Raw genomic sequence first — 25,159 nt, forward strand, 5'->3', positions numbered from 1 at the left:
GGATCTTGCTCTGTAGACCAGGCTGGCCTCGAACTCACAGAGATCCACCTGGCTCTGCCTCCCGAGTGCTGGGATTAAAGGCGTGCACCACCACCGCCCGGCAAGACTGTCAATTTGAAGTCCTTGCTGGCCTGAACTCACTATGTAGAGCAGGATGATCTCAAATTTTCAGTAATCCTCCTGGCTCTGCTCCTGAGTACTAGGATTATAAGCATGAGCTGCCATGTGATAGAGTGTTTCTATAAGATCGCTCCTTGGGTATCTCCGGTCTAAAATGACTGTATCATAATTACCTGGCAGAGGGGGTCATGGCCCGGAAGGTGGTTTCCAAGGGCGAGGTTCCTCCATTACACTTGGGATTTGCTGATTCACACATGACCCCTGTGATTCTCCCCAGTGTGGGAACTCAACTGTGTAATTTGTGGGAGTTGGGGATGCATTTATGCTTTTCCCTATAAAAATTTTGTCTTTTTTTTTTTTCCAGAGGTGAGGACAGAACCCAGGGCCTTGTGCAATAGGCACGTGCTCTACCACTAAGCTAAATCCCCAACCCCTCTCTATAAAAATTAAAAATTAAAATGACTGTACCCATGAAGGGGGTTCAGGATAAGGGGAGGTATACCCTGGGTCCCAGATCTGTCTCCACCTGAAGCATTAATACCACTGCCCCATTACCTCTCATCTTCATCAGTCTCATTGTAGAGAAAACACGGTGATGCACACCTTTAATCCCAGCACTCGGGAGGCAGAGCCAGGTGGATCTCTGTGAGTTCGAGGCCAGCCTGGTCTACAGAGCCAGTTCCAGGATAGGCTCCAAAGCTACTCGGAGAAACCTTGTCTTGAAAAAACAAACAAAAACAAAAAAACAAAAAAGAAAAAGAAAAGAAAGAAAAAAGCAAAAACATGGTGTGATAAACCCCATCGACTCCCTGCTTCGGTTTTTATGAACACTAGGCCATATTTGCCGCGTGTTTTTTAATGTTTTGTTTGTGATTGACTTTTAATTTGCATAAAAGACACATGTCTCTTGGGTATGAAGTCTGTGGAGCCCTGACAGTTGTCTACAGTTGGAGCTGCAGTACGTTTCCCCACCTAGCCATGTTTAATCTGTACCTACCCATTTCAGAATACGTTGCCAAAGGGTGACATTAACCCAGACCCACTGTGCCATTATCTCTCCTCACAAAATTAACAATAATCCCTTAATAACTTTAAGAATCCAGACCATATGCAAATTTCCCAATTGTTCCAAAATGTGTTATAGCTGGCGCGTTCCAAATTAGATTCAATTATGGCACACGTCGTACTTACTGGCTAGGTCTCTTACATTTCCTTAATCTTTAGTATTCTTCCCCATTTCTCCTTCCTTTCTTTTTTTGGCTTTTTGGTCCCTCCGTGATGGGGACAGGACCCAGGGCATTAGGAAGTTAGGAAAGGATTTTACCATGAGCATATTCCAGTCCTCTTTTCAAATTGGTTTCTGGGCCAGGGAAATAGCTTAGTATGTAAAAGCACTTTCAGGGAAAGCCTGAAGACCCAAGGTCAGATTCTGGGAAAATCTGTAAATGCCAGACTGTTCTCTGACCCCCACACAGGTGTGTGCCCCTGCACACAAAATGTATTACACACCAAAATAAATAAGTGCTGGCCGGGCGGCGGTGGCAGTGGCGCACGCCTTTAATCCCAGCACTCGGGAGGCAGAGCCAGGAGGATCTCTGTGAGTTCGAGGCCAGCCTGGGCTACAGAGCGAGATCCAGGACAGGCACCAAAACTACACAGAGAAACCCTGTCTCGAAAAATAAATAATAAGTGCATAAACACTTTTTGTTTGTTTTGGGGACAGGATCTTACTAGGCAGGCAGCCTTGGCTGGCCTGGAACTCAAGAGAGCTTTCTGCCTCTGCCTTGAGTGCCAGGGTTAAAGGCATGTGCTACCATGTCTGGCCATAAAGCAATGCTTTTTAAAAGTTATTGGTGAGGTTAGGGTGGGAGCTGGGGAGATGGCTCAGTGGTAAAGAGTATTTATTAGTCGCTCCTAGATAACCCAGGTTCAATTCCGAGTACCTAAATGGTGGTTCACAGCCATCTGTAATGCCAAACCCAAGAGAGCCAATGCCCTGTTCTGGCACCCGTGGGTGCCGGGCCATGCATGTGATGCAGACATGCATGTAAGCAAAACGTCCATCCACATAAATTAATTTTAAAAATTTTGTGGGTGAGGCTAGAGAGATGGTTCAAGTGGTTAAGAGCACTTGATGCTCTTCTAGAGGACCCGGGTTCAGTTCCCAGCACTAGTCAGGGGGTCCAAAGCCTCCAACCGCACCTCCACCCATGTGTACACACCCACACACCACATCAATTCTGATAAGGGCTGTGCGGCGGTGGTGGCACACACCTTTAATCCCAGCACTTAGGAGGCAGAGGCAGACAGATCTCTGAGTTTGAGGCCAGCCTGGTCTACAGAGTGAGTTCCAGGATAGCCAGGGCTGTTACACAGAGAAACCTTGTCTCAAAAAGCAAGACAATTTTTATTTTTTTTTTATTTTTTATTTTTTTTGGTTTTTCGAGACAGGGTTTCTCTGTGTAGCTTTGCGCCTTTCCTGGGACTCGCTTGGTAGCCCAGGCTGGCCTCGAACTCACAGAGATCCGCCTGGCTCTGCCTCCCGAGTGCTGGGATTAAAGGCGTGCGCCACCACCGCCCGGCAATTTTTAAAATAAATCTTATAAAAATGATTCCCGGGGTTGGAGAGATGGATGAATGGGTAAAAGCACTTCCTGTAGAGGACCTGGGTTTTGTTTCCAGCACCACGTCGAAGCCACCTGTCAGCCCGTTTTAGGGGAACTTTTCTGCCTTCCACAAGCACCTTTGTGCGATGGTGCACAGAATTACCCGCAGGTACACACATACACATCGGAAATTATTAAATAAAGTAATGATTAATTTCTAGTAAATAAATAAAGTAATGATTTCTGGTGCTCTTGCTACCTCTACATAGCCCCTGCCTGTCTGACCTGGAACTCACAGAGATCCACCTGCCTCTGCCTACCCTGTGCTGGAACTTAGGCACGTGCCCCCATGCCTGGCTCCCCTTGTTATTTTGCATCAACAGGAATCCAGTCTGGAGCTTCAGGAAATGAGGTGGAATGTTGTAATACTACTTCATGGCTTGATACACAAAGTATCTGGTTTTCTCCACCCAGAATTAAGCCTCATGGACCCCAAAGTTTTTTTATGATTCAATATTTTTATTCTTTGCGAATTTGATATATGTATACAATGTATTTTGATCATATTCACCCCATAAGATCTCCCAGACCCACTCCATCCCCTCCCATCTTCCTGTCTTCCCTGTTCCCATATTTATTTATTCATTTATTTATTTTTTAAATAATCTGTTTAACTTTATTTTATGTGCATTGGTGTGAAGGTGTCAGATCCCCTGGAACCGGAGTTACAGACACTTGTAAGCTGCCATGTGGGTGCTGGGAATTGAACTCAGGTCCTCTGGAAGAGCAGCCAGTGTTCTTAATCGCTGAGCCATCTCTCCAGCCCCTGTTCCCATATTTTAAAAAAAAAAAAAAATTTCTTTTCATTTTTTTCAAGACAGGGTTTCTCTCTGTAGCCTTTGCTGTCCCGGATCTCGCTCTGTAGACCAGGCTGGTCTCAAACTCACAGAGATACGCCTTCCTCTACCTCCCAAGTGCTGGGATCAAAGGTGTGCACCACCACCTAGCAAGATTAATTATTTTATCTGGGCATGGTGGCGCACACATTTAATCCCAGCGTTTGAGGGGCAGAGGCAGGTGGATCTCTGAGTTTGAGGGCCGCCTGGTCTACATAGCAAGTTCCAGGACTGCCAGGGCTACATAGTGAAACCATGTCTAAAGAAAAAAGATTTATTTATTTTTATTTCACGTATGGAGGCCAGTAGAGGGTCAGAGCCCCTGGAACTGGAGTTATGGATGTTTATGAGCCACCGTGTGGATGCTGGCAGCCAAGCCTGCATCCTCTGCAAGAGCAGCCAGGGTTCTGCTGAGCTACCTCTCTAGTCCTGTGTGTGTCCTCGGTTTTTTTGATAACCTACTGAATCGAATTCGTCTTGCTCATATATCCATGGGTGTGGCCCAGTCCACTGAAGCATGGTCAGCCTACCAAGAGCAACACCCTTAGAGAAAACAGACTCTCCCCTCCTTTCGTGCTGAAATGTTGACTGGCTTGATCTTCAAGCAGCTAAAGCTACTGTGTGCCTTCATCAGCCGCTGTGGGCCTGTCAAGGCAAGGAGCACTCACTGTTTTGTCTGGTCCGTCCAGCCTCTAGCTCTTTCCAATCTGCCACCATCTCTCTCTGGCACGCTCCAGACACAGGGACCTCCTTAGTTAGCCAGGGGCTGTGGGGGAGGTGTTGAGAGGGGGCAATCAGGCTAGCTCTGAGACTCCCTGGCCTCACAGGCTATGAGGCCAAAGGCAGTGAGGCATAGGAAGGCTGAGCCCCAGCCACACACATGCAAGCTCCCACTCCCCTCTCTCCAGCAGCGATAGCATGTCAACCTGCGTTCTGTTCCTGTGCAGACGATAACAGCAACCAGAGCTCCATAGCCGACGCCTCCCCCATCAAACAGGAGAACAGCAGCAACTCCAGCCCTGCCCCAGAGCCCAATGCACCTGTGTCCAGTGATGGCCCCGAAGCCAAGGCTGATGAGGCGCAGGCCGACGGAAAAGAGCACCCTGGAACTGAAGGTACTTGCCGTCCAGGGATGGGGCACAGAGGGGCTGCTGCTCAGCCGTCTGCAGCCAGACAAGCCAATTGGGCTGGGTTCCGTCCCCAACACCACATAAACTGAGCATGTAGTACATGCCTGTGATCCCAGCACTTGGGAGGCAGAGACAGGAGGATCTCTGAGTTCAAAGCCAACCTAGTCTACAGAGTGAGTTCCAGGACAGCAAGAGCTGTTACATAGAGAAACCCTATGGGGGGCGGGGGGAGACCATAAACAAACAAATAAGCAAGCACATAAATAAATAAATAATAAAATTAAATATCAATCACCAGAATTAGAAAAGGGGGTAAAAGTCTTGTTGAATTATGAAGGTGATAGGATAAGGCTGCCTTGTAGTGACATAAAGCAGGTAAAGGTGGATTGGGTGAGTAAACAAGCCCACGTCTGGGAGAACGTTGGGCAGATAAACAGGCGGTGCAAAGGTCCTGAGGCAGAGGCAAGGTCGGTGTGGCAAGAGAAGAAGTGAGGGGTTGGAAAAGTAAGACAGAGTCAGAGAGGAGGCTCCCAATGTGGCGAGCTCATAAGGCCACTGTCCTCTTGCTTTTTATGAGCAGTGAGACAAGAGCCATGGCTTGACAAGACCTAAAGAACTGAGGAAAAGTGGTGTTTAGGGTGGAGGCGGCCACACCTTTGTGAGACGCAGCCATTGTCTGTGTGAGGGACAGTGGTAGCTAGGCCAGAGTAGAGCGGAGGAGCTGGTACTAGATCTAATAACTGGTTGTGGGTGGTTATAGAGCTGTCTTCCCAGCCCAATGAAGGCCGGTACAATGTGACCAGCGTGAGGCCAGCCTGAGCTACAGAGCAAATCTGGGGCCAGCATAGAACAAAACGAGGAAGTTTGGAGAGGTGGCTCAGCAGTTAAGAGTATTGGTTGCTGGGCTGGAGGGATGGCTCAGTGTTTAAGAGTATAGGTTGCTCTTACAGAGGACCCAGGTTCCATTCCCAGCTCATACCTGTCTGTAACTCCACTAGGGGATACAATCCAGTGCCCTCTTCTAGCTCCAAGGGCACTGCATGTATGTGGAGCACTTGCATGTAGTGAAAATACTCATACACAAAATAAACACAAATAAAGAGATAAAAGGCTAAAGATAGAGGTCAGTGGTAGAGCTCCTACCAGGCATGCAAGGACCCCAGGTTTAATCCCCAGTCAATCTCTCAGTCTTTCAGTCTCCCCCCCTCTCTCTCTCTCACACACACAGACACATACACACACACACAACACACACACACACACACTCTCTCACACACACACACTCTCTCTCACACACACACACTCTCTCTCTCTCACACACACACTCTACAGACACACACACACACACACACGAGAGGGGGAGCTGGGGATATAGCTCAGTTGGTAGAGCGCTTGCCTAGCATGCAGGAAGCCCTGGGTTCTACTCCTAGTACTGTGAAAGCTGAGTGTGGTGTAATCCTGTAATCCTAGCACTTGGAAGATGGAGGCATGAGGACCAGAAAGAAGTTTAAAGTCATCCTTGGCCACACACTGAGTTCACGTGCTGGAGAAGTGCCTATGTCTTTGAAAAAAGATTTGTTTGTTTAATTTTCACGTTTATTTCTATTTGACTCATCCACGGAGCTGTCTGGCCCCTAGGCCAGGGGACTTTTGAGGTCATGGTCATAGTAAAGAAAGGGAGTCTGGAGGCCCCGGAGGGCTTCTTGGTGGTGGTGCCATCTGACCCAGGCTTCGAGGATAAGCTGATGTTCCAGGAGGGCAGCTATTCCAGTCAGAGAGACCAAGTCCCAAAATGATGCAAAACGAGGGAGCTGTGGGATGTTGGTGTGACTGACTGACCCCAGGGAGAGCTGAGGGGAGCTGGAGACTGGGAGTTTAGAGGGCCTGTCTGACGACCATTAGGGTGAGCTGGGGAGTGTGTAGTTCAGACTTCAGCGAGAGGAGTCCTGAAGAGCAAGAGAGGGCCCGGCAGGGTGGTCTGAGAGCAGATAGAGAAGTCCAGCGAGGCCCAAGGGTCTCAGATTCAGTGTGGCCGCCCTTTTTTGAGCATGTGGGGGAGTGTTCATGCGGGAGGTTGGCCCTTGGGTAGGGCGGGAAGTGGGTGTGTAGGTCAGGATACAGAGGGTCTTGGTTGGGTTTCTATTGCTGTGATAAAACACCATAACCAAAGCAACTTAGGAAGGACAGGGTTTATTTCAGCTTACAGTTCCATATCACAGTCTATCGTCAGAGGAGTTCGGGGCAGGAACCTGGAGACAGGAACTGAACCAGAGGCCAGGAAGGGGTGCTGCTGGCTGGCTTTCTCAGCCTGCCTTCTTATAGCACCCAGGACCACCAGCCAAGAGGTGGCACTGCCCACAGTGAGCTGGGCCTCCCATCAATCAAGAAAATGCCCTACAGCTTGTCCACAGGCCACTCTGATGGGGCATTTTCTCAATTAAGGTACTTTTTCCCAAATGACTCTAGCTTGTGTCAAGTTGACATAAAACTAGCCAGCACACGGGGAATGATTTAGATATTAGGGTGTAGACGGAAGTTGAGTCTCTTCTACCCCAGATTTCCTGTGGTTGCATTCCTCCACCTCATGAGGCAGAAGCAGAGTGCTGCCTGGTATGCATGAGGCCCTGGGTCCACCCCTACCAACACACACACACACAGACAGACAGACAGACAGACAGACACAGACACACAGACACAGATACACACACATACACAGACACACACACCACACACAGACACAAATACACACACACACACAGACACACACAGACATATACACAGACACACATATACAGATGCATACACACACACAGACACATATACACAGATACATACACACACAGACATACACAGAGATATACACAGACACACACAGACACAGATATGACACAAATACACACACACACACACACACACACACACTAATGTGGCAGTCTTGCTGGAGTTTCCTCCAAAGAGGTAATGGGTAATATGGCTTTCTGCCAGAGCAAGGGTACTTAGCTTCGGCACTGTTGGCTTTGGAGACTAAGGAATTCTTTGCTGTGGGACTGTCCTGTATGTTCAGGATGCTGCATAACACCCTGCTGTCTGCCAGTAGTTCCCTGTCCCCTAGTTATGGCAGACACACACACACACACACACACACACACACATACACACACACACACACACAGAGTTTCCTTATCACCCTAGTGGCTTTGCTAAAGCCCTCTGCCATTTACCTCTGTGAGCATGACCTCTCATTTCCCCTTGAGGGCCCTTGTAGTCAGGGCCAACCCACTGGGCTTCCCAGCATCTTGCTGGTTAGATAACGCTTGAGGCAGAAAGAAGGTGGAGGGGCTGGGATGAGCCATGGCCACAGCCCAACTGCTGCTTACTACAGAGTGGCCTTGGACGGGCAACCTAGACTCCCATGCACCTACCTGTTTTCTGGTTTCTCAAATGAGACCAATAAAAGTGATTTCCCTTATCAGGGTGTAGCAAGGAATGAAGGATGTGGGGATATCAGCAAAGTGCTCAGCACAGTTCTGGGGTGGAGGCAGGAGTTGGGGAGCTGTGGAGAGCCCCTCATCCCCCCTCATCTGGGTTTCCCTTCCCCTAATGGGCCAGCTGAGCTCAGCTGTAAGAGTTACACTTGGGGTAACACTTCTGTGACTGCTGTCTCTTATACCCCCACACCCCACCTGCACGAAATGGTTTATAGGCCCAGGTGGGAATCATACCAGATCCTCTTCCAGTCACCCCAGGCCACTGGGCTTGTACCCACCTGCCCCAGCTCCCCTGGGCATAAGCCCAGGACCCATGTGACCTCCCCACAGGTGGGTAAACTGGGACAGGGTGGATTGGCCACTAGCTGTTGACCTTGCTTTGAACTTGTTTACTGCTGGGTAAGCTCAGGGAATGACATAATGTCCAAGCTCCCTGCACTAAATTTAGGCCCCAGGAAAATAATTTCCCCTGGGTGAGTTCCAGAGGCACCAGGACGCTCAGAGACCAGGCTGCTGTCCTGAGTCCTGGCGTGCTGCAAGCCGCACCATTGGCTCCCTCGGAGCCCTGAGGCCTGGCTCTTAAGGAAGCCTCGAGCCCAGGCATGCCTCTGCTAGCAAACAGGCACTGGGGATCTCCAGATCTCCTGTGACTGACTGACTGCCTGGGGAGTGTTAAACCCTCCTCCCCCTCCATCTGCGGAGCCCGATGCATGCAGAAAACAAACCGGCCACAGAGGCAAAGCCACCGATGATAAGGCAGACTTTGTAGGTCAGTTACAAATGTGTTTTGTTAAAGCAAACAGATTATGAAATAGAATGCAAAATTAATGTGGAGGGTTTTTTTCTTCCTTTTTTTTTTTCTTCTTTCTTCTCTCTAAGCAGGGTATCATGTAGCAGCCAAGACTGGTCTTGAACTCCTGACATGTGCTGAGATTACAAATATGCACTGCCATGCCCAACTTGTCTTTGTTTTCTTCTTTCTCCCCACCCCACTATGTGGGTCTCACTACGTAGCCTAGGCTAGCCTAGAACTCACACAGATCCTCCTGCCTCTCTACCTCCTGGGTGCTAGGATTAAAAGTGTCCCACCATGCCTGACCCTCTAACTTTTCCCTTTTTTTTTTTTGGTTTTTCGAAACAGGGTTTCTATGTGTAGCTTTGCGCCTTTCCTGGAACTCACTTGGTAGCCCAGGCTGGCCTCGAACTCACAGAGATCCGCCTGGCTCTGCCTCCCGAGTGCTGGGATTAAAGGCGTGCGCCACCACCGCCCGGCTTCCCTTTTAAAGAAGAAAAAAAAAAATGTTATTTTATGTGTGTAAGTGTTTTGCCTGTAGGTATGTATTTGTACCACGTGTGTGCCCGATACCCTCAAAGATCAGAAGAGGGTGTCAGATCCCCTAGAACTGACATTACCAATGATTGTCAGCCACCATGTGGATGCTGGGAACCAAAGCCAGGTCCTCTGCAAGAGCAGCAAGTGCTTTTAACCACTGAGCCCTCTCCCCAGCCCCCAGCTTCTTCTACTTCGTAATTTGAAATTTGTGCCCCAGACCTGGTGGTACCCACATGTTATCCCAGAACTTGAGAGGCTGCAGCAGGAAGATCACAGATTTGGGCTAGCCTGTGCTTCATAGCTTTGTTGTAAGACCTGTCTCCAAAAAGAAAGAAAGAAATTCACCATGAAATGAACCGCTTTGGTGCTGGTAAAGCTCAGGTGTAGACATCACACTTAGTCTATGAGACAGCCTGGCTCAACACCCAGGACCCCATCCCTCACAAAAAAGGTGGAACTGAGCCATTTCTAAGTGAGAAACAGTTCACCAGTGTCTAGAATAGTCTGTCATCTCTGTCTCGTTCCAGAACACTTTCCTCAGTCCACAAAGAAACTGCACATACTGCATAATCCCTCCCATGCCTTCCTTCACCATTCCCTTACAATGACCAATCCCCTGCGTGCGTGCGTGCACATTTTACATAAAAAAACATCGTGTATCTTGCCTTCCACCCTGTCGAGGCAGGGTCTCTTGTTTCTGCGCCTGTGCTGTTTAATCCAGGCTAGCTGGGCTGGCCCTGGACCCCCTGAGCCAGCCCCCTGTCTCCGCCTCCTCTCTCTCTGTAGCCATAGGAGTGCTGGTGTTACAGATGCGGTGCCACTGCATCCTGATTTTGACATGAGTTCTGGGGAACAAATCTAGGTTTTTAGGCTTGTTTTTAGGCTAGTACTTTTACCCCCTGAGCCGTCCCCCCTGGCCTTCCTTTGTTCCTTTTTTATGACTGGGTAATAGTCCGCTGTAAGGAAGACCACATTTTGTTTGTCAATGTGGCTGTCCCCTCCGTTGTATTCACCATTGTGAACAGTGCCACCGTGGCGTTCATAGTCAAGACTCTTTGAGTCTCTGCTTTTCAGTTCTTTTGAAAATAAAAATTTCTGGGTCATCTGTTGAAGTTTTTGAGGAACTGCCATTAACATGAGGAGTTTTCAAGGTGAATCTAAGCCAGGCATTCAGGCTATAATAGTCACTGCATTCAGGAGACCAAGGGAAGAGATTGCCACAGTTGAAGCCAGCCTGAGTGATCCAGTGAGTTCTAGGCCAGCATATATAATAAACAGGTAAATAGACAATACTAAAATGTGAAAGGACTTTCAGGTTTACAGAGAGTTTGAGTCTGTGTCCCAGAGAGTCCACCAGTTACCCCCACCTAGGGTTAATTCGCAGGAGGGGCAGGTGTTGTTTTTGAGACAGGTTGTCACTGTGTAGCCTAGACTGGCCTTGAATTCTTGATCGCCCTGCCTCGGCCTTCCACATGCTAGGTTTACAGCCTTGTGCCTCCAGGACTGGCCAGTTTGGGATCTGTCCATGCCGTCGCAGATCATCCACAGAGCCACTGGACAGGGTGGCCATTGTCAACCTTGTTTTTACAGGGGAGGCAGGGGTCTTGGACAGAGTCCCATGATTCACCAGGGGCAAAGGCAGTGTTTGAATTTAAATCTGTCTCTGAACTGAGTCCCTTTGCTTCTGGGTTGTCGGTGGGCCCGAAAGCCCTGAACGGGAACTCTGACCAGCCATGTAAAGGCGGGCGGCTGGTCTGGATAGTAGCAGGCGCACTCTAGCCGTCTGCACCCCCATCTGCCTTGGGCTCTAGGCAGCTGCTGGCCATGTGCCCACATTACTTACATGTTTTTTCAGTTCATGCTTGGATTTTGCTCTTTATTGTTCCTCTGCCTCAGAAAGTAAGCCGTGGTTGCTTAGGCATTCTTCAACATTACTGTAGTAGGCTTTTTAAAATCAGAGTGCGGCTAGATGGTGGTGGCGCACGCCTTTAATCCCAGCACTCGGGAGGCAGAGACAGGCGGATCTCTGTGAGTTTGAGGCCAGCCTGGTCTACAGAGTGAGTTCCAGGATAGCCAGGGCTACACAGAGAAATGCCGTCTCAAAAAAAAAAAAAAAATTAGAAAGAGGAAGGAGGAAAAGGAGGAGGCTTAAAAGCAGGGTGAGGGCTGGAGAGATGGCTCGGCAGCTAAGAGTGATCTGAGTTAGATCCCCAGCACCCATGTTGGGCAGCTTACAACTTCCTGGAGCTCTAGTTCCCAGGAATCCACCGCCTGTAGCCTCCATGGACTCCCTCACTGAGATGCACATACCCCCTCAGTGATTAGAAATAAAGTTTAAAGTCAGGATGACCTGTCACTGGGGCCATGTTTGAGCAGCTCAGGTGGGATTTTGTGGTGCCTCCTTCCTTGTGTCCCAGAATCTAGAGGTGTGTGCCACCACCGCCTGGCACAGTTGATTTTAACTTTGTTTCTCTGTGTAGTTTTTGGTGCCTGTCCTGGATCTCACTCTGTAGCCCAGGCTGGCCTCGAACTCACAGAGATCCACCTGGCTCTGCCTCCCGTGTGCTGGGATTTAAAGGCTTGTGCCGCCGCCGCCGCCCGGCTTGATTTTAACTTTTGTTTTTATTTTCTCAGTGGTTAGTCACTGCTCTGATCACCAGAGAAACACCCTTACTTATGATTAAGAGAAGCTTGGGGATTTAGTTCGGTTGGTAGGGTACTCACTTGGCCAAGCACTCTTGAAACACTGGGTTTGATCCTTAGCACCAAATACACCAGTTATGGCAGTGCACACTTGTGGATCCCAGCACCCAGGAGGTGGAGTCCATAGCACCAGAAGTCAAGGTTATTCTTAACTTCAAATAGAGTCTGAGGCTGGTCCAGGGGCTGGCAAGATGGCTCAGCAGCTAAAGGGGTTTGTCACCAAGCCTGCCAACCTGAGTTCAGTCAGCAGAACTCATCTGGTAGGGAAGAACTGACCCCATCAGGTTGTCCTCTGACCTCCACATGCTCACTGTGGCATGCAAGCGTAAACACTAAGTAAGCAAATGTGGGGGTTTTGTGTCTTCTTTTTTTAAGATTAGAGGCTGGAGAGCTGGCTCAGTGGTTAAGAGCACTGGCTGCTCTTGCAGAGGACCCCGGTCTGGTTCCCAGCACCCCCTTGGTGGCTCAGAACCATCTGTAACTCCAGTTCCAGGGGATCAGACGTTCTTCCCGGGCCTCTGCGGGCAGTGGGCACACCTATGGTGCACAGACATGCTTGCAGGCACAAAACCCGTCCACATAAAAGAAAAATAACTCTTGGAAAGACTTATCTATAAGAAAGAAAGAGAAGTGTGTGCCAGGAGTCAGCGCCCTATGATGTTAGGAGAATGCTAGCTCTCTACAAAAGCCTGCTGATATCTCTTTAGCCATGGCTTCCCTCCTGGAGCCGGGAGACAGCCATGATTGCTATGGTGCCTGGTGCCCAGCAGAGGGTGCCAGACACTAGTAGCATTGCCTACAAAACAGCCCTCTTCCTCCAAGCAGAGTAGGTCTGCTTGGAAGGAAGGTTTGAGACCCACAGAATCCACCCGTGACCTGACTATTTATAACCGCCTTGCTGGCACATAAGTGAGAAACTTCCCAAGCTTTAGCCCATCTAGCTCTGGAAGCCCCCAGCCACAAAACTACCCAGATCCGGGTATTTTTAGTACTTGGCCCATCTGGTGCTGCTTCTCGTGTGTCTGAAAACAGCTTCTGTTGTCTTGCTCTTTGCTCAGATGCCTCTGACGAGCAGAATTCACAGTCTTCGATGGAAAACTCAATGAACAGCTCAGAAAAAGCGGAACGGCAGCCATCTGCAGAGTCGGGGTTGGCAGCAGACGCTTCGGCAGTCTCTCAGGTACCTGCAGTGGGGCCTCGGTGGGGCGGGGCCAGGGTCCTCCGTGAGGGCGGGGCCAGGGTCCTCCGTGGTCCGTTGAAAATCATGCTGCTTCATCTGGAACACTGTCCATTCAACAGCAGCTGGAAGTGTTAGCCTCTGTCACCTGGAGCCACCGTGATGGGCGGGACGTGTGGTCCTGCTTCAAGAAGCCTCTGGGGTAGAGGATGCACACTGTCATCCTAGTCTCAGCTTGGTGATAGTATTATGTGGGCCTGTGAAAGTAGCACGTCATCCCAGTGACCCCACGTTCTTTAAGGTTAAGGAAGACTGGACCTCAGAAACCTGAAGGCCAGATTGTTCTTTGGGATTTTGCATCCAATCCAGCCCCCTGCTCAGGCCTCCCATTCTGTGCTGTAACTGAGTACCAATATCCTTCTTGGATTGTTCAGTGTGAACACAAGGCTTAGGGGCAGGAGGCAGAGGTGATGGAGCCTAGCCCAGATTCAAATCCAAATCCAGCTCTAGTTCGCTGGGTATGGAGGTGCAAGCCAGTAATCCCAGCTACTTGGGACACTGAGGCAAGAGACACAAGTTCAAAGCCAGCCTGGGAGACTTAATGAGAGTGCATTCATCTCTGTCTGGCCTGCCCTGTGTCCCTGCTACCCGGAATAGGACCAGATTTTTAGGAGGTACTGTGCTAACCATGATGAAGAGGTGCCACTGAAGGTGTAAGAAGGGCTTTAGATCTGGAGAGAAGATTGTCTCAAGTATAACAGGATGTTGGAGGGAGGGAGCTGGGGCTGCTGATCCTGTGTGAGGCCTCAGGTGCTAGCCACAGCTGTATCACTTAGCACCTGGGTGTCTGCCTTGCTGAGCCTCAATCTGTCAAGCTGTCAATGGAGAGCAGATGAGAAAATGTGGCTAAGATACGCAGCCAGAGCTCAGTGTAGACACACAGATGTCATCTGCCAGGGCCACGGTGGTGTGTTGATGTGCGGGGCTGGAGAGATGGCTCAGTGGTTGAGAGCACTTATTGCTTGCAGAGGAGCCAGGTTCAATTCCCAGCACCCACAGAGGAGCTCACAACCATCTTCTTCTAACTCCAGTTCTGGGGGACCTGACAGAGGTACATGGTGCACTTACATACATACATTCATACACATAAAATAAGTACATAAACTTTTAAAAATAAAATTTTTTTAAAAGACGTTAGGTTCAAGAGGAGCATGAGCTGGGTATAACTCAGTGATAGAGCCCTTGCCTAGCATGTCCCAGCGTAAAAAAGGGAAAGGAGCCGGGCGGTGGTGGCGCACGCCTTTAATCCCAGCACTCGGGAGGCAGAGCCAGGCGGATCTCTGTGAGTTCGAGGCCAGCCTGGGCTACCAAGTGAGTTCCAGGAAAAGGCGCAAAGCTACACAGAGAAACCCTGTCTCGAAAAACCAAAAAAAAAAAAAAAGGGGGGGGGGGAAAGGAAAAAAAAAAAAAGCATTCATATTGTACTCCCTCTGGGGTCGGGAGGACCTCTTTTTGCTGGCCTGAGTCTCAGATGTTTTTCTCCCTTGTTCTTCCCTCCTCGTTCCCCCTGAGAGCCCGAGACTTGCCTCTGCTCTGTCTTGATGTGGAACAGCCCAAGCTAACCCACCCTACTAGATGAGAGAGGTCTGCTCCTTCAGTCGGGAACCAGCAGCCCTGGGAGCGCCTTTGCCCACTTCCTCCTCTGTGTCTCCCTTTAAAAAGCTAACGGGGGTGAGATGGGTGGATGGGGATTTAGCTCAGTGGTAGAGCGCTTGCCTAGCAAGCACAAGGTCCTGGGTTCGGTCCTTAGCTCCGGAAAATAAAAATTAAAAAAAAAAACGGGAAGCCAGATGTGATGGCGACACACGCCTCTAGTCCCCAGCACCCGGGAGGCAGAAGCAGGCTGATGGCTGTGAGTTTAAGGCCAGTCTCCTCTAGATATCGAGTTCCCAGCCAACTAGGGCTGCAGAGTGAACTAGGCCCTGTCTTGATGAAGGGGGCGGAGGGGCAGCAAGATGAGGCCACTGATCAAGGCACGTGAGCCAGGCCTGATGGCCTCAGTTAGAACTCTAGGACCACACAGTGGAAAGAGAAAAATGACCCCCTCAAGCTGCCCTCTGACCTCTGCACATATGTTGTGTTACACGCACACGTGTCCATGCGCATACACACAATATGTATAAAGAAGGAATGTTGCCGAAGGGCGGTGGCGTGCCCCTTGGGAGACAGAGTCAGGAGGATCTCTGCGTTCGAGGCCAGCCAGGGCTACACAGAAAACAAAAAAAGAATAAATGTGATAAAACATTAAATTCCAAAGACCAGTGAGGAAGCGAGCTGGCCTCCGTGATGCCGAGTCCTGTCCAGAGTCCTCAGAGAAAGCTCACTCAGCCTTCTCTTTAGAAGCTGGCACCTCTTCTCACAGTTAACACAGATAACACAGCACATGCTACAGACCGAGCCCTAGTCCAGGGACCAGGGCAGCTCAGGCAGAGAAGTTTGACAGACAGACATAGGACACTAAGTCTCTGTCTTGAGAGATGGCATGGGTTGGTGTGAAGAAGCATGAGTCGGTGACTTGGGCCCTCTTTAGATTGAGAAGGAGTATCCTGTGCCTGAGGTTTGCGACCCGTGAGCCCAGGAAGAGGACAGACTTTGAGACAGGACCAAGTCGAGGAACAGAAGAGCAAAGAACACTGGGTAGGGGCAGGGCGGGGGCCTTTAATCCCAGCACTCGGGAGGCAGAGGCAGGTGGATCTCTGTGAGTTCGAGGCCAGCCTGGTCTACAGAGCGAGTTCCAGGACAGGCACCAAAACTGCACAGAGAAACCCTGTCTCAAAAATAAAGAACACTGGGTAGCTAGAGCCTGGTGGTCCAGGACGAGAATGGCCAGGGGAGGGGAAGGGGCCACCGGGACCGGGTCACCTAGCCTCCCCAGCCCTGGAAAGAGGTCGAGCGTGTGTTTTAAAGTCAGTGGGCAAATGTTGAGAGCCTTTGTTCCCACCGGTGGTTTACAGTCTAAGGAGCAGGCTCAGGTGATATGGGATGACCCTGTGAAGAGGCCACAGAGAAGCAAGTGGTGGCAGCTCAGAGACATGGACACTAATGGGTACAGGAGGTAGATCCCGCTGATGAAGGGGAGGGGGGGCCAGATGGAAAGGGGGCTGTAGGGAGCTGTCCAGGCACAGGCTTTATCCCATGCCTGCGGTAACCGGAAGAAGACACCTCAAAGGCACAGTTAGCCTGGATACTGTCTGGAGTTTGGTCTCAGGGGATGATTGAGGTCTGAGAGACACCAGAGGGGACTGTTGGTGAATGAATGACCTTTTGGGTGGTCATAAGACTTCTTGGGAATTCAGTGACGAGAAGAGACCCCTTTCCCCAGAATAAGCTCCATGTGGCCATTCAAAAAAATGCTGAGCGTTTGCCCCAAGCCAGGTGCCTGGAGCAGCAAACAGTCCACCCAGCAGAGCAGCTCTGGGTTTTTCGGGAAACCATCTTAGAAGTAGAGGTAGGGTTGCCGAACTGAACCTTGTGCTCGGGGACTCACCTCCACAATTAATTACAGACAGGGAGAGTAATCACAAGGGAAACTCGGTCTAGGCTGTATGGAGTCAGAGGCCAGGGGCTGAAAGTCCAGAGGGAGCAGCATATGTGATGGGTCAGAGGGACAGCGGTAACTGAGGAGGTGGGCTTCACGCGCTCTCCAGGGCGTTTGGGTTTGAAGTTCGCCATGTGTCTGGAACCTCCCCTCCGCCCACATTGTGCTCATGGGTTCAATCAGAACTGCGTAGTTCTCTCTGAGTTCCCTCCTGCGTCCTAACTGCCCTCCTGCGTCCTAACTGCCCTCCCTGTGTCCTAACTGCCCTCCCTGCTTAGACTGACCTCAGCCCCCTCTCTTCCCCCCGAAGGATTTGGAAGGAGTGCCACCCTCTAAAAAGATGAAGCTGGAATGCTCTCAACAGAACTCTGAAGAGATGTAGACGCCCAGTGGAACCCTTTGGTCCATGTTTCATGGCAGGTACCTCCGCAGGCTTAATCCTAGAACGTTGCCCAAGCGATTCCTCTTGGGCGCGAACAGAACTAACGTTTCAAGTTTACTAAGTGCAAATCCAAGAAAAACCTAGAACGGCGGAACTTCTCAGACACTGACGAACTCTGCTGTGAAGCGAAACCTTCGGGCGACTGTCCTTGGGGAGGCAGGTCGACAGCTCAGGAGTGTCTGCACACTGTCTCGGAAGCCAAGATTACATTTGTGTTGCTGCTGTATCTCCCCCCTGCCCCCCCCCCCCGCCCCCGCCCCCCGCCCCCACTTCTCTATTTAATGATATAAGCTATTTGAGGGTGGTACCAATCAGGAATTTGCTTTTCATGGGGGCTTTTTTCACTCTTCCACCAATTCATTCTGCTTTCTTTTTTTGTGCCTTGTACCCTAGAGGTTACCTCTGGCATGCTTCCTGGTTTTTGCATTTCTCCTGGCAAAAAGTGCCCGTTCCTTTTGGTTGGTTGCTGCCTGCCCCCCTCCTGACTGTCTCTCTCCCCCTCCCTGCCCCGAGACTGCTTCAGAGCAGGCAGGATAGAGGGGCGGGAGATCAGGCACCTTTCAGTGGCTCCTGGTTCAGGTGGGCAGTGTTTGGGCACACCCTGTACCCTATGTGGAGTCAGCCCCAACTTCCAGGGCTCCTGGGGCTCTAAGTGTCAGCCCCATTTCCCAAGGGCTGGCCTCCTTGGTTCAGGACACGCCCTCACCTCCTGGAGCCGTGGAGACCAGGGGTTTGCAAGCCACAGTAGCCCGGATTGACATGCAAAGCCTTTAGATTCTTCTGGCACTTCCACCCTATCTGCCCCCCTCTAGCTACCACTGGCACTGCCTTCTCCAGGCCCTCCGAGGACAAAATGACTGCGAGCTTGTCTCCTTAGGATGGTACAGGGCTGGGAAGGTTGGGAGCAGCAGGACTAGCTGGTGCTGAACTCTCCCACGGGACATTGCTTGGATTTCAAATCCACGGAAACCTGCTGCCCTTTGTGTCCCCCGTCCCGTCCCCCCCCCCCCAACACCCCAAATCCCAGGCAAGATGCACCTGGCGTGTGGTGTTCTGACTCTCAGAGGCGACAGGTGGATGGAGTCTCGTTCCCAGCTCGTGCTATCTATCGGCCTCCACTGGGGAGCAGACCTTAACGATTGGGCCTCAAAGGCCAGAAGCAAGGCGCCGAGGAACTGGGGAGATTTGCACACACCCCCAGAAAGGGGCCACGGCGGCTCCCCCTGCCCCTGCCCTCGATTGCACCGAGACAGCTTTCTCTCACTCAGTGGAGACACCCCTTGGACGAACTGCCCGGCGGCGGCGGCGGCGGCGGCGGCGGCGGCGGTAGCCGTTGAGTTCTGAGTCCCGGTTTGCTCTTAATTTCCTCCACGGAAAAATCCTCAGACCTTAAAGCTTCCCTATGCTTTCTTACTTACTGCACTGGAGCTCTGACTCCCTACGAGTTGTGTGTTTGGGGGGCGCGGGGTGTTTTTTTGTTTTGTTTTGTTTTGTTTTGTTTTTTGTTTGCTAATTGGTGCATATTCAGGTACCAACCTTTTGACGTGTGGATCTTTTCTCCCGACCACCAGGAGAAGTGTCTGCCAGGCTCCATTTTCCAAGAGTTTCTGAGGGGAGAGCTCTTATTTCTTTTTCTGTTCTCAAGGGAGCTGTCTATTTCCTATACTTCACGAAGAATCAAAATGTTCCTGAATTTTAAATACCTCATGCAAAAAATATCTCCTGAAATAAGGGAAGAAAAAAAAAAACTTTGAGAATCTAAATGTTGAAGTTAGCGATGCTAAAATGTTTCTGTCTTAAAAAAAAATTCTTGTACTTAGCAATTTTGCCCCTCAGGTGGTCAGTTCTATGAAGAACTGTGTTCTGCGTCTTTGCTGAAAAGCAACCAGATACACGACCTCCAACATATCTCAAGGTCAAGGCGGCTTTACCTCCAGATTCTAGAGTTAGGGCGACATTTTTCTTTGCAGCAAAACTCCATTTTGGTGAAAGATGAATTTGGATATTTATTTCTGTTTCTGGGAGACGAGAGGTTACAGCATAAACAGCTGAAGGAGAACCCAACACATGCATCCACGGAGCCAGCAGGACGGCCAGGGCCACCTGCACCTCTTCTGTCCACTGCAGCCTCTCTGGACAGTCAAGAGGAGTTGACGTTGCAGTTGAGGATGAAGACAAACGTGAGGTCCACGGTACCGAGGCTGTCACTAGTTTTTCTCTGAAGTGCCTGAAGGTAGGAATGGGCCGTTGATGGGGACCGTCCGAATGCCCCCCAACGGCCACGCCAGGCAAAGAGCCAGCGGCCCTGCACTCCACGCTGGCCAGGAAAGCCTTCCACGCGGAGGAGCGGTCAGACTGCAAAATCCAATGTGCTTCCTTCCCCGCCACGGTCCTCTCTCCGGAGCCGCTGGTCCCCGTCCCTGAACCCCTCGTCCTCATCCCCACCACAGAATCTAAGACCTTTCATCTGGCCGAGCCAGGGGCTGGGGATCCTAAGCAAATGCCTTCCGTGGACATCAGGCCCCATGGCCTAAAGGGCTCCCAGGGCAAACTTCCCCCAAAACTTAAAGGTGGGGAAATGGCGGCTACACATTCCACAAAGTGCTGGCACTTAACACCCACAACCCGGAAGGCTATTGACCGATCCTTAGAGGGTGGTGACTGCCCATCGTCAGACGGTGTCATGGTTTGGAATGTTAACTATTGCCGAGGACCTGGTTAGAGATATAAAGACCTTTTTTTTTTTTTTCACTGTTACCTTTTTTTTTCCCTCTTACAGTTTTTTTTGGTGTGTTGTACAGCAGTATAATTTTTCACTTATTTATTCCATCGGTAGGTATTGTTTGTACAATGTACAATGGTTTCATTTCAGAAAATAAAAAAAAAAATTCAGCTCATGAGTTTGGTGGCTTAACCCATTGTAATAAAGAATAAAATCAGGTGGATAAAGAGCATGCCCTCCCCGGCTGTTCCAGCTTCTTCTGCACAAGCCTAGAAAGTTCCTTGTAGGAGATTCTGCTGCTGGCCAGAGTTAGGATGGCTGCTATTATTAAACACCAGGTGGGGCCAGGCCAGCCACTAGACACTCCTTTTGGTGGGTGAGTGTTGTTAATCACCTTGTCTACCAGAGTGACCAGCAAGGTTGTACCTGGTCCCATTTATGCAGCCAGGTAGAGCTCCACCCTAAAAGCTATCCCTGGGAGCCCGGCGTTGTGGTGCAGACCTATAATCCCAGCACTTGGCAGGCTGAGGCAGGAGGATTGCTGAGAGTTCAAGACCTGGACTCCTTCGCAAATAACAAGCTAGCCAGGGCTCCATAGCAAGAGCCCGTCTCCTGGGTCCAGTCCTCAGCACCACGGAAAACAGCATTGGGGGTACATGTCTATATTCCCAGCACTGGGAAGGTGGGCAGGAGGGTTTGGAAGCTCAAGGTTTTCCTAGTTACAGAGCAAGGTCCAGAGGAGACTAGGACCCATGACACCCAAGGAGAAAGAACAGATTCTGTCATGGTAGCCATTCTGGAAGGCAAATACTGAAGAGGACGAGGAGGAAGGCTCAAAGGTTGAGCCAGCTTGGACTCTACCTTTAAAGGGGGCTGGGGAGCTAGCTCAGGAGTTAGCGGCACTTGTGGGCCTTGTACAGGACCATGGTTCTCTTTCTTACACCCACCTAGCAGCTCACAGCCATCCATGACTCCATTTCCTGGGGATCCACCACACTCTCCTGGCTTCTTCAGGTCCCAGGCATGCATGCGATGCATGTACATATTTGCAGACAAAACACTCATAGAAATCTAAAAATATCTAAATCAGTCAATATTTAAAAGGTGGGTGAGAGCAGGAGGGCTGGTAAAATGGCCTAACCCAGTGGGTCTCACCTTCCTAACGCTGTGACCCTTTAATACAGTTCCTCATGTTGGAGTGACCCCCTCTCCCAACCGTAAAATGATCTTCATTGTTAGCTGGGAGGTGATGGTGGTGGTGACACATGCCTTTAATCCCAGCACTCAGGAGGCAGAGGCAGATGGATCTCTGTGAGTTCGAAGTCAGTCTGGTCTAGTGAATTCCAAGACAGACAGACAGCCAGGGCTACACAGAAAAACCCTGTCTTCCAAACAAAATTATTTTCATTGCTCCTTCATAGCTCATTTTGCTACTGTTATGAGTCATGACGCAAATGTCTTGTGTTTTTTTCCGATGGTCTTAGATGAACCCCGTGAAGTGGGTCATTCGATCGCCCCCCCCCCAAGGGGTCATTGAGAACCTCTGACTTAGAGGATAAAGACCCATATCACCAAGCCTAGTGGGCTGAGTTTGATTCCCGGACCTCCACATGGTGGAAGGAAGGAACTGACTACCACAAACTGCCCTCTGACTCACACATCCACCATGATACATGCACGTCTGCGCACATGCACACAATAAATGTGATGAAAATAAAATTCAAGGGCCGGAACTACAGCTTGATTGGTAGAGCGCTTGCCTGACGTGCTTGAAGCCCTAGGTTTGATTCTCAGTACCACATACACAGGAGTGGCGCATCCCTGTAATTCCAGAGGCAGGAGGATCAGAAATTGATGGTCATCCTCAGCTACACATTGTGTTTGTGTTGAGTCAGCCTGAGCTAAAGACTCTCTCTCAAAAAACAAAAACAAAAAAACTGAATCTCCAGCATCACAGATATGCTGTTTGGGGGGAGGGGGTCCCTCTCTTTGGTTTTTGCGTTTTTGTTTGTGGGTTCATTTTGTTTTGCTTTAGGTTTTTTAAGACAAAGGTTCACTCTCCAACCAGGACTAGCCTTCCACTGCTCTCCCTGTTTTTATCACAAGGGGGGTGCCCCACACCTGAATTTCTTGTTTTTGTTTTAAAGCGGGGTCTTGCTACGTAGCCTAAATTGGCTTAGAAGTCGTGATCCTCCTGTCTCAGCCTCTGAAGTGTGAGGGTTACAGGTTTGTACAAGGTATGTACCACCATGCCCGGCTCAAAAAAAGAAAAGGAAAGGAAATCCCTCCCCCCTCCCTCCAGATCTGTGTTCCATCATGGAGATTATTGCCGCTTTCTCCGCTGTAGGAGGCTCTAGCCTATCGGACGGACTCAATTGGATTAGAGGGTGGACACAATTGGATTGTAGCCTCATCTTGACTGTAACTGGGCATCTAGTCACTAGTGGTCAGGCCCAAACCAGAACCATCTGGCTGCTTCTCAGCAGTCCCTTGTGGACGTTTTCCTGCCTGCGCAATCTCAACTTCTTCCCGCTGCAACTTGGCTCTGGTCCCAGGTGGTGAGCGTAGGAAGTTTGTCCAGGAGGTCCGAGAGGATGAATGTTTTCTCCTTGTAGCTAGCTGCCTGTCGTTCTGAGCTCCAGGTCCTCTTCATCATGTACCCGGGTTTTTCCAGAACTGGTCACTCAGCTAAATCAACTCCCGCTAGGGAAAGTTCTGTGCAAAACACAGATTACAGGGAACTTGTTTACTTAACGGGGAAGAAAAAAAGGAAAGAAAAAGCTGAATTCACTGGCACAGTCCTGTTCCTGGTCTGCTGGCCCTCCCTGGATCCACATCTCTCCCATGCTCACTTCACTCTCTGAGAATCTTGCTCTCTTCTCCCCATGTCTCTACCCTCCAGTCCCATCTCTGTTCTATCTCACTTTCTCCATGGCTCTGGCCATCTCCTGACTTCGTGGAGCTGCTTTCTCTGATGTCTCTCCTCATCGAGGATAAGTCATGCGTTGGGCACCATCTGTGGGCAGGGCCCTAGGCAGTTACGACTCACACTCGGCAGAAAAGCGAGCCAGAGTCCTAAGAAAGATGCCCAGCCTGGGTCAAGGGGATGTGTGTGTGTGTGTGTGTTCTGAAGGCAGGGGTGAGGAAGCTTCTGAGAGAATGGAGGAACCCCAGGGAGGGAGCTGAGACACTGTGGACTGGAAGGAGTGTGGCTGGTGGTTTCTGAGCCAAGGCTTCTGCTTGACTAGGGACGGTGTTGCCAGTGAACAGCATGGACTGAGAAAAGTTGCGCCAGAGGTGGAGGCAGGGGAGAAGGGAACTGGGACAATGGGCCAAGCATTGTTAGGAGGGGCTATTTCCAGGTCAGCTGAAGACAGCCAGTGTTGCAGCCAAATAGTAGCATGGAGGAGTCAGTGGGCCGAAGAAGGCAAACAAAGAAAAAAAAAAAGCTGAAGCCCATGGTAAGCCAACAGTGTCGTGGAGACCAGTGGTAGATTTGAAGGTAGGGTGTAGATCCTACAAGCCGAGTTTAACTTCCAAGGCTCACCACAGGAGACAACGCCTTTGTCCAGTTGCAGTTCTCCCTGCCTCCACCAGGGGGCGCCCTTGATCACTGCCTTTCTAATGGTTGGCCCGGGCTGTCCAGTTGACATAATCCCTCCTCTAGACTACAGCTATTGGTCGAGGGATGAATGCATGACCTACAGAGGTCCAATGAGAGTCAGCCCTGGTGAAAAGCTGGCTTCTGGAGCCCCAGTGCACAGGTTGTTAAATGTGACTAAAGCCAACATCAAGTTGTTGGGAGACGGTGAGGTTGAGCTTCGTGGGCGCGGCGTTTGGGAAAGGGCCCCGGTTGCCTCTCTCCAACCTGTTGGTTCTATGAGCCAATAAATGCCCTGGAAGGGTTAGGCCAGTTTGTGTGAGTCTTTTCCCCGGGTGAGAACTGGCCTCCATCCCTGGGCTCAGTGTGTCTGTTGAATGACCCCAGTCTTGACCGAGTCTTCCAACTTCGAGTCCTCTTTGCTAAGTCTGCAAGCCAAGACAATGGAGGGGATGTCTGCCCCTGCTGTAAAACATCCCCCTTTTAGAGTTCCCGTGTGACAGGGGCTTGGAAGATTCACAGCTGGGGACAAGAAAATAAACAGAGTCGTATGGTCCTAGTTTGGACCATATATACAGCCTCTTCTAGACTCTTCAGCGCTCCGGTGCTGTGTGATCTCCCTCAGGCAAGTCTCTTAAGTGTTCCCATTAGTAAAATGGGGAGAATAATAGTGCCTGCAGCTAGTTTTAAAAAAAGACTATATTTGTTTGGGGGCGGGGGAGTTCATGTGTCATAGCCGGTATGGAGGTCAGAGGACAACTTGGAGGATGGCTGACAGTGGACTTGCCCAACCAGTGTGCCCCAGCCTGAGCCAGCCCCTGTGGGATAAGTGGAGCTTCCAGGAAGCAAGAAGAGGTTCAGGGGCTGAGGAAAGAGTACAAACAGAGGACTTGGGGTTTCATAACAACACATCGCAGCCCTAAGCACTGGGCTCAGGGAAGCAAGCCCTCGGAGAACCTCCTCCGAAGAACAGCCCACTGCAGACGCGCGTTCTTCTGGTGCCTCCTGCTGTTCTTCATTTTGCTCGCTGAAAAGAGCCTCCAGGAAGCAAGGTGAGTCGGTGGTACCAGGCCTTGGGTGCTGTCTCCCTCTGGGACACCCCCTGGAATACTGGTACCCAGGGGGTGTGATTTGGCTTGAAGACAAGCCTTTCTCTCTCCAGACCTTGGAGGAAATAACCATCTGCTTTGCATCACGGGATCTCAAGAGGGCCTCACCCTGCTCAGTTCTCCCTTAGGACTCCCTTAGTGATGAGCTCATCTGACCTCTTTGCAGCCTTGAATGACAGTTTAGGGTAGAGAATCAGCTGCTCCACTATACAGCAAGGGAAACTGAGGCCAGGG

General features: G+C 50.4%; 1 protein-coding gene and 1 non-coding gene across 2 annotated transcripts in view; both read left to right on the top strand.

Moving 5' to 3' along the window:
- Window positions 1–20,390, top strand: part of Bcl7a (BAF chromatin remodeling complex subunit BCL7A) — a 37,116-nt gene extending 16,726 nt beyond the window's left edge. Inside the window, exons 5-7 of the mRNA XM_052755384.1 lie at window positions 4,570–4,737; window positions 13,335–13,456; window positions 17,362–20,390. Coding sequence (XP_052611344.1) covers window positions 4,570–4,737; window positions 13,335–13,456; window positions 17,362–17,433 — 362 coding nt within the window. The 3' untranslated portion in view covers window positions 17,434–20,390. The remainder of the gene's footprint in view (window positions 1–4,569; window positions 4,738–13,334; window positions 13,457–17,361) is intronic.
- LOC128121122 (U1 spliceosomal RNA) lies at window positions 286–455 on the top strand. The gene has a single exon (XR_008222071.1). It is a non-coding gene; the product is annotated as a U1 spliceosomal RNA (small nuclear RNA).
- Window positions 20,391–25,159: the final 4,769 nt, after the last annotated feature.

Source organism: Peromyscus californicus, unplaced genomic scaffold (assembly GCF_007827085.1).
Source record: "Peromyscus californicus insignis strain IS unplaced genomic scaffold, ASM782708v3 Scaffold_2__1_contigs__length_46816999, whole genome shotgun sequence".
Taxonomy (NCBI): domain Eukaryota; kingdom Metazoa; phylum Chordata; class Mammalia; order Rodentia; family Cricetidae; genus Peromyscus; species Peromyscus californicus.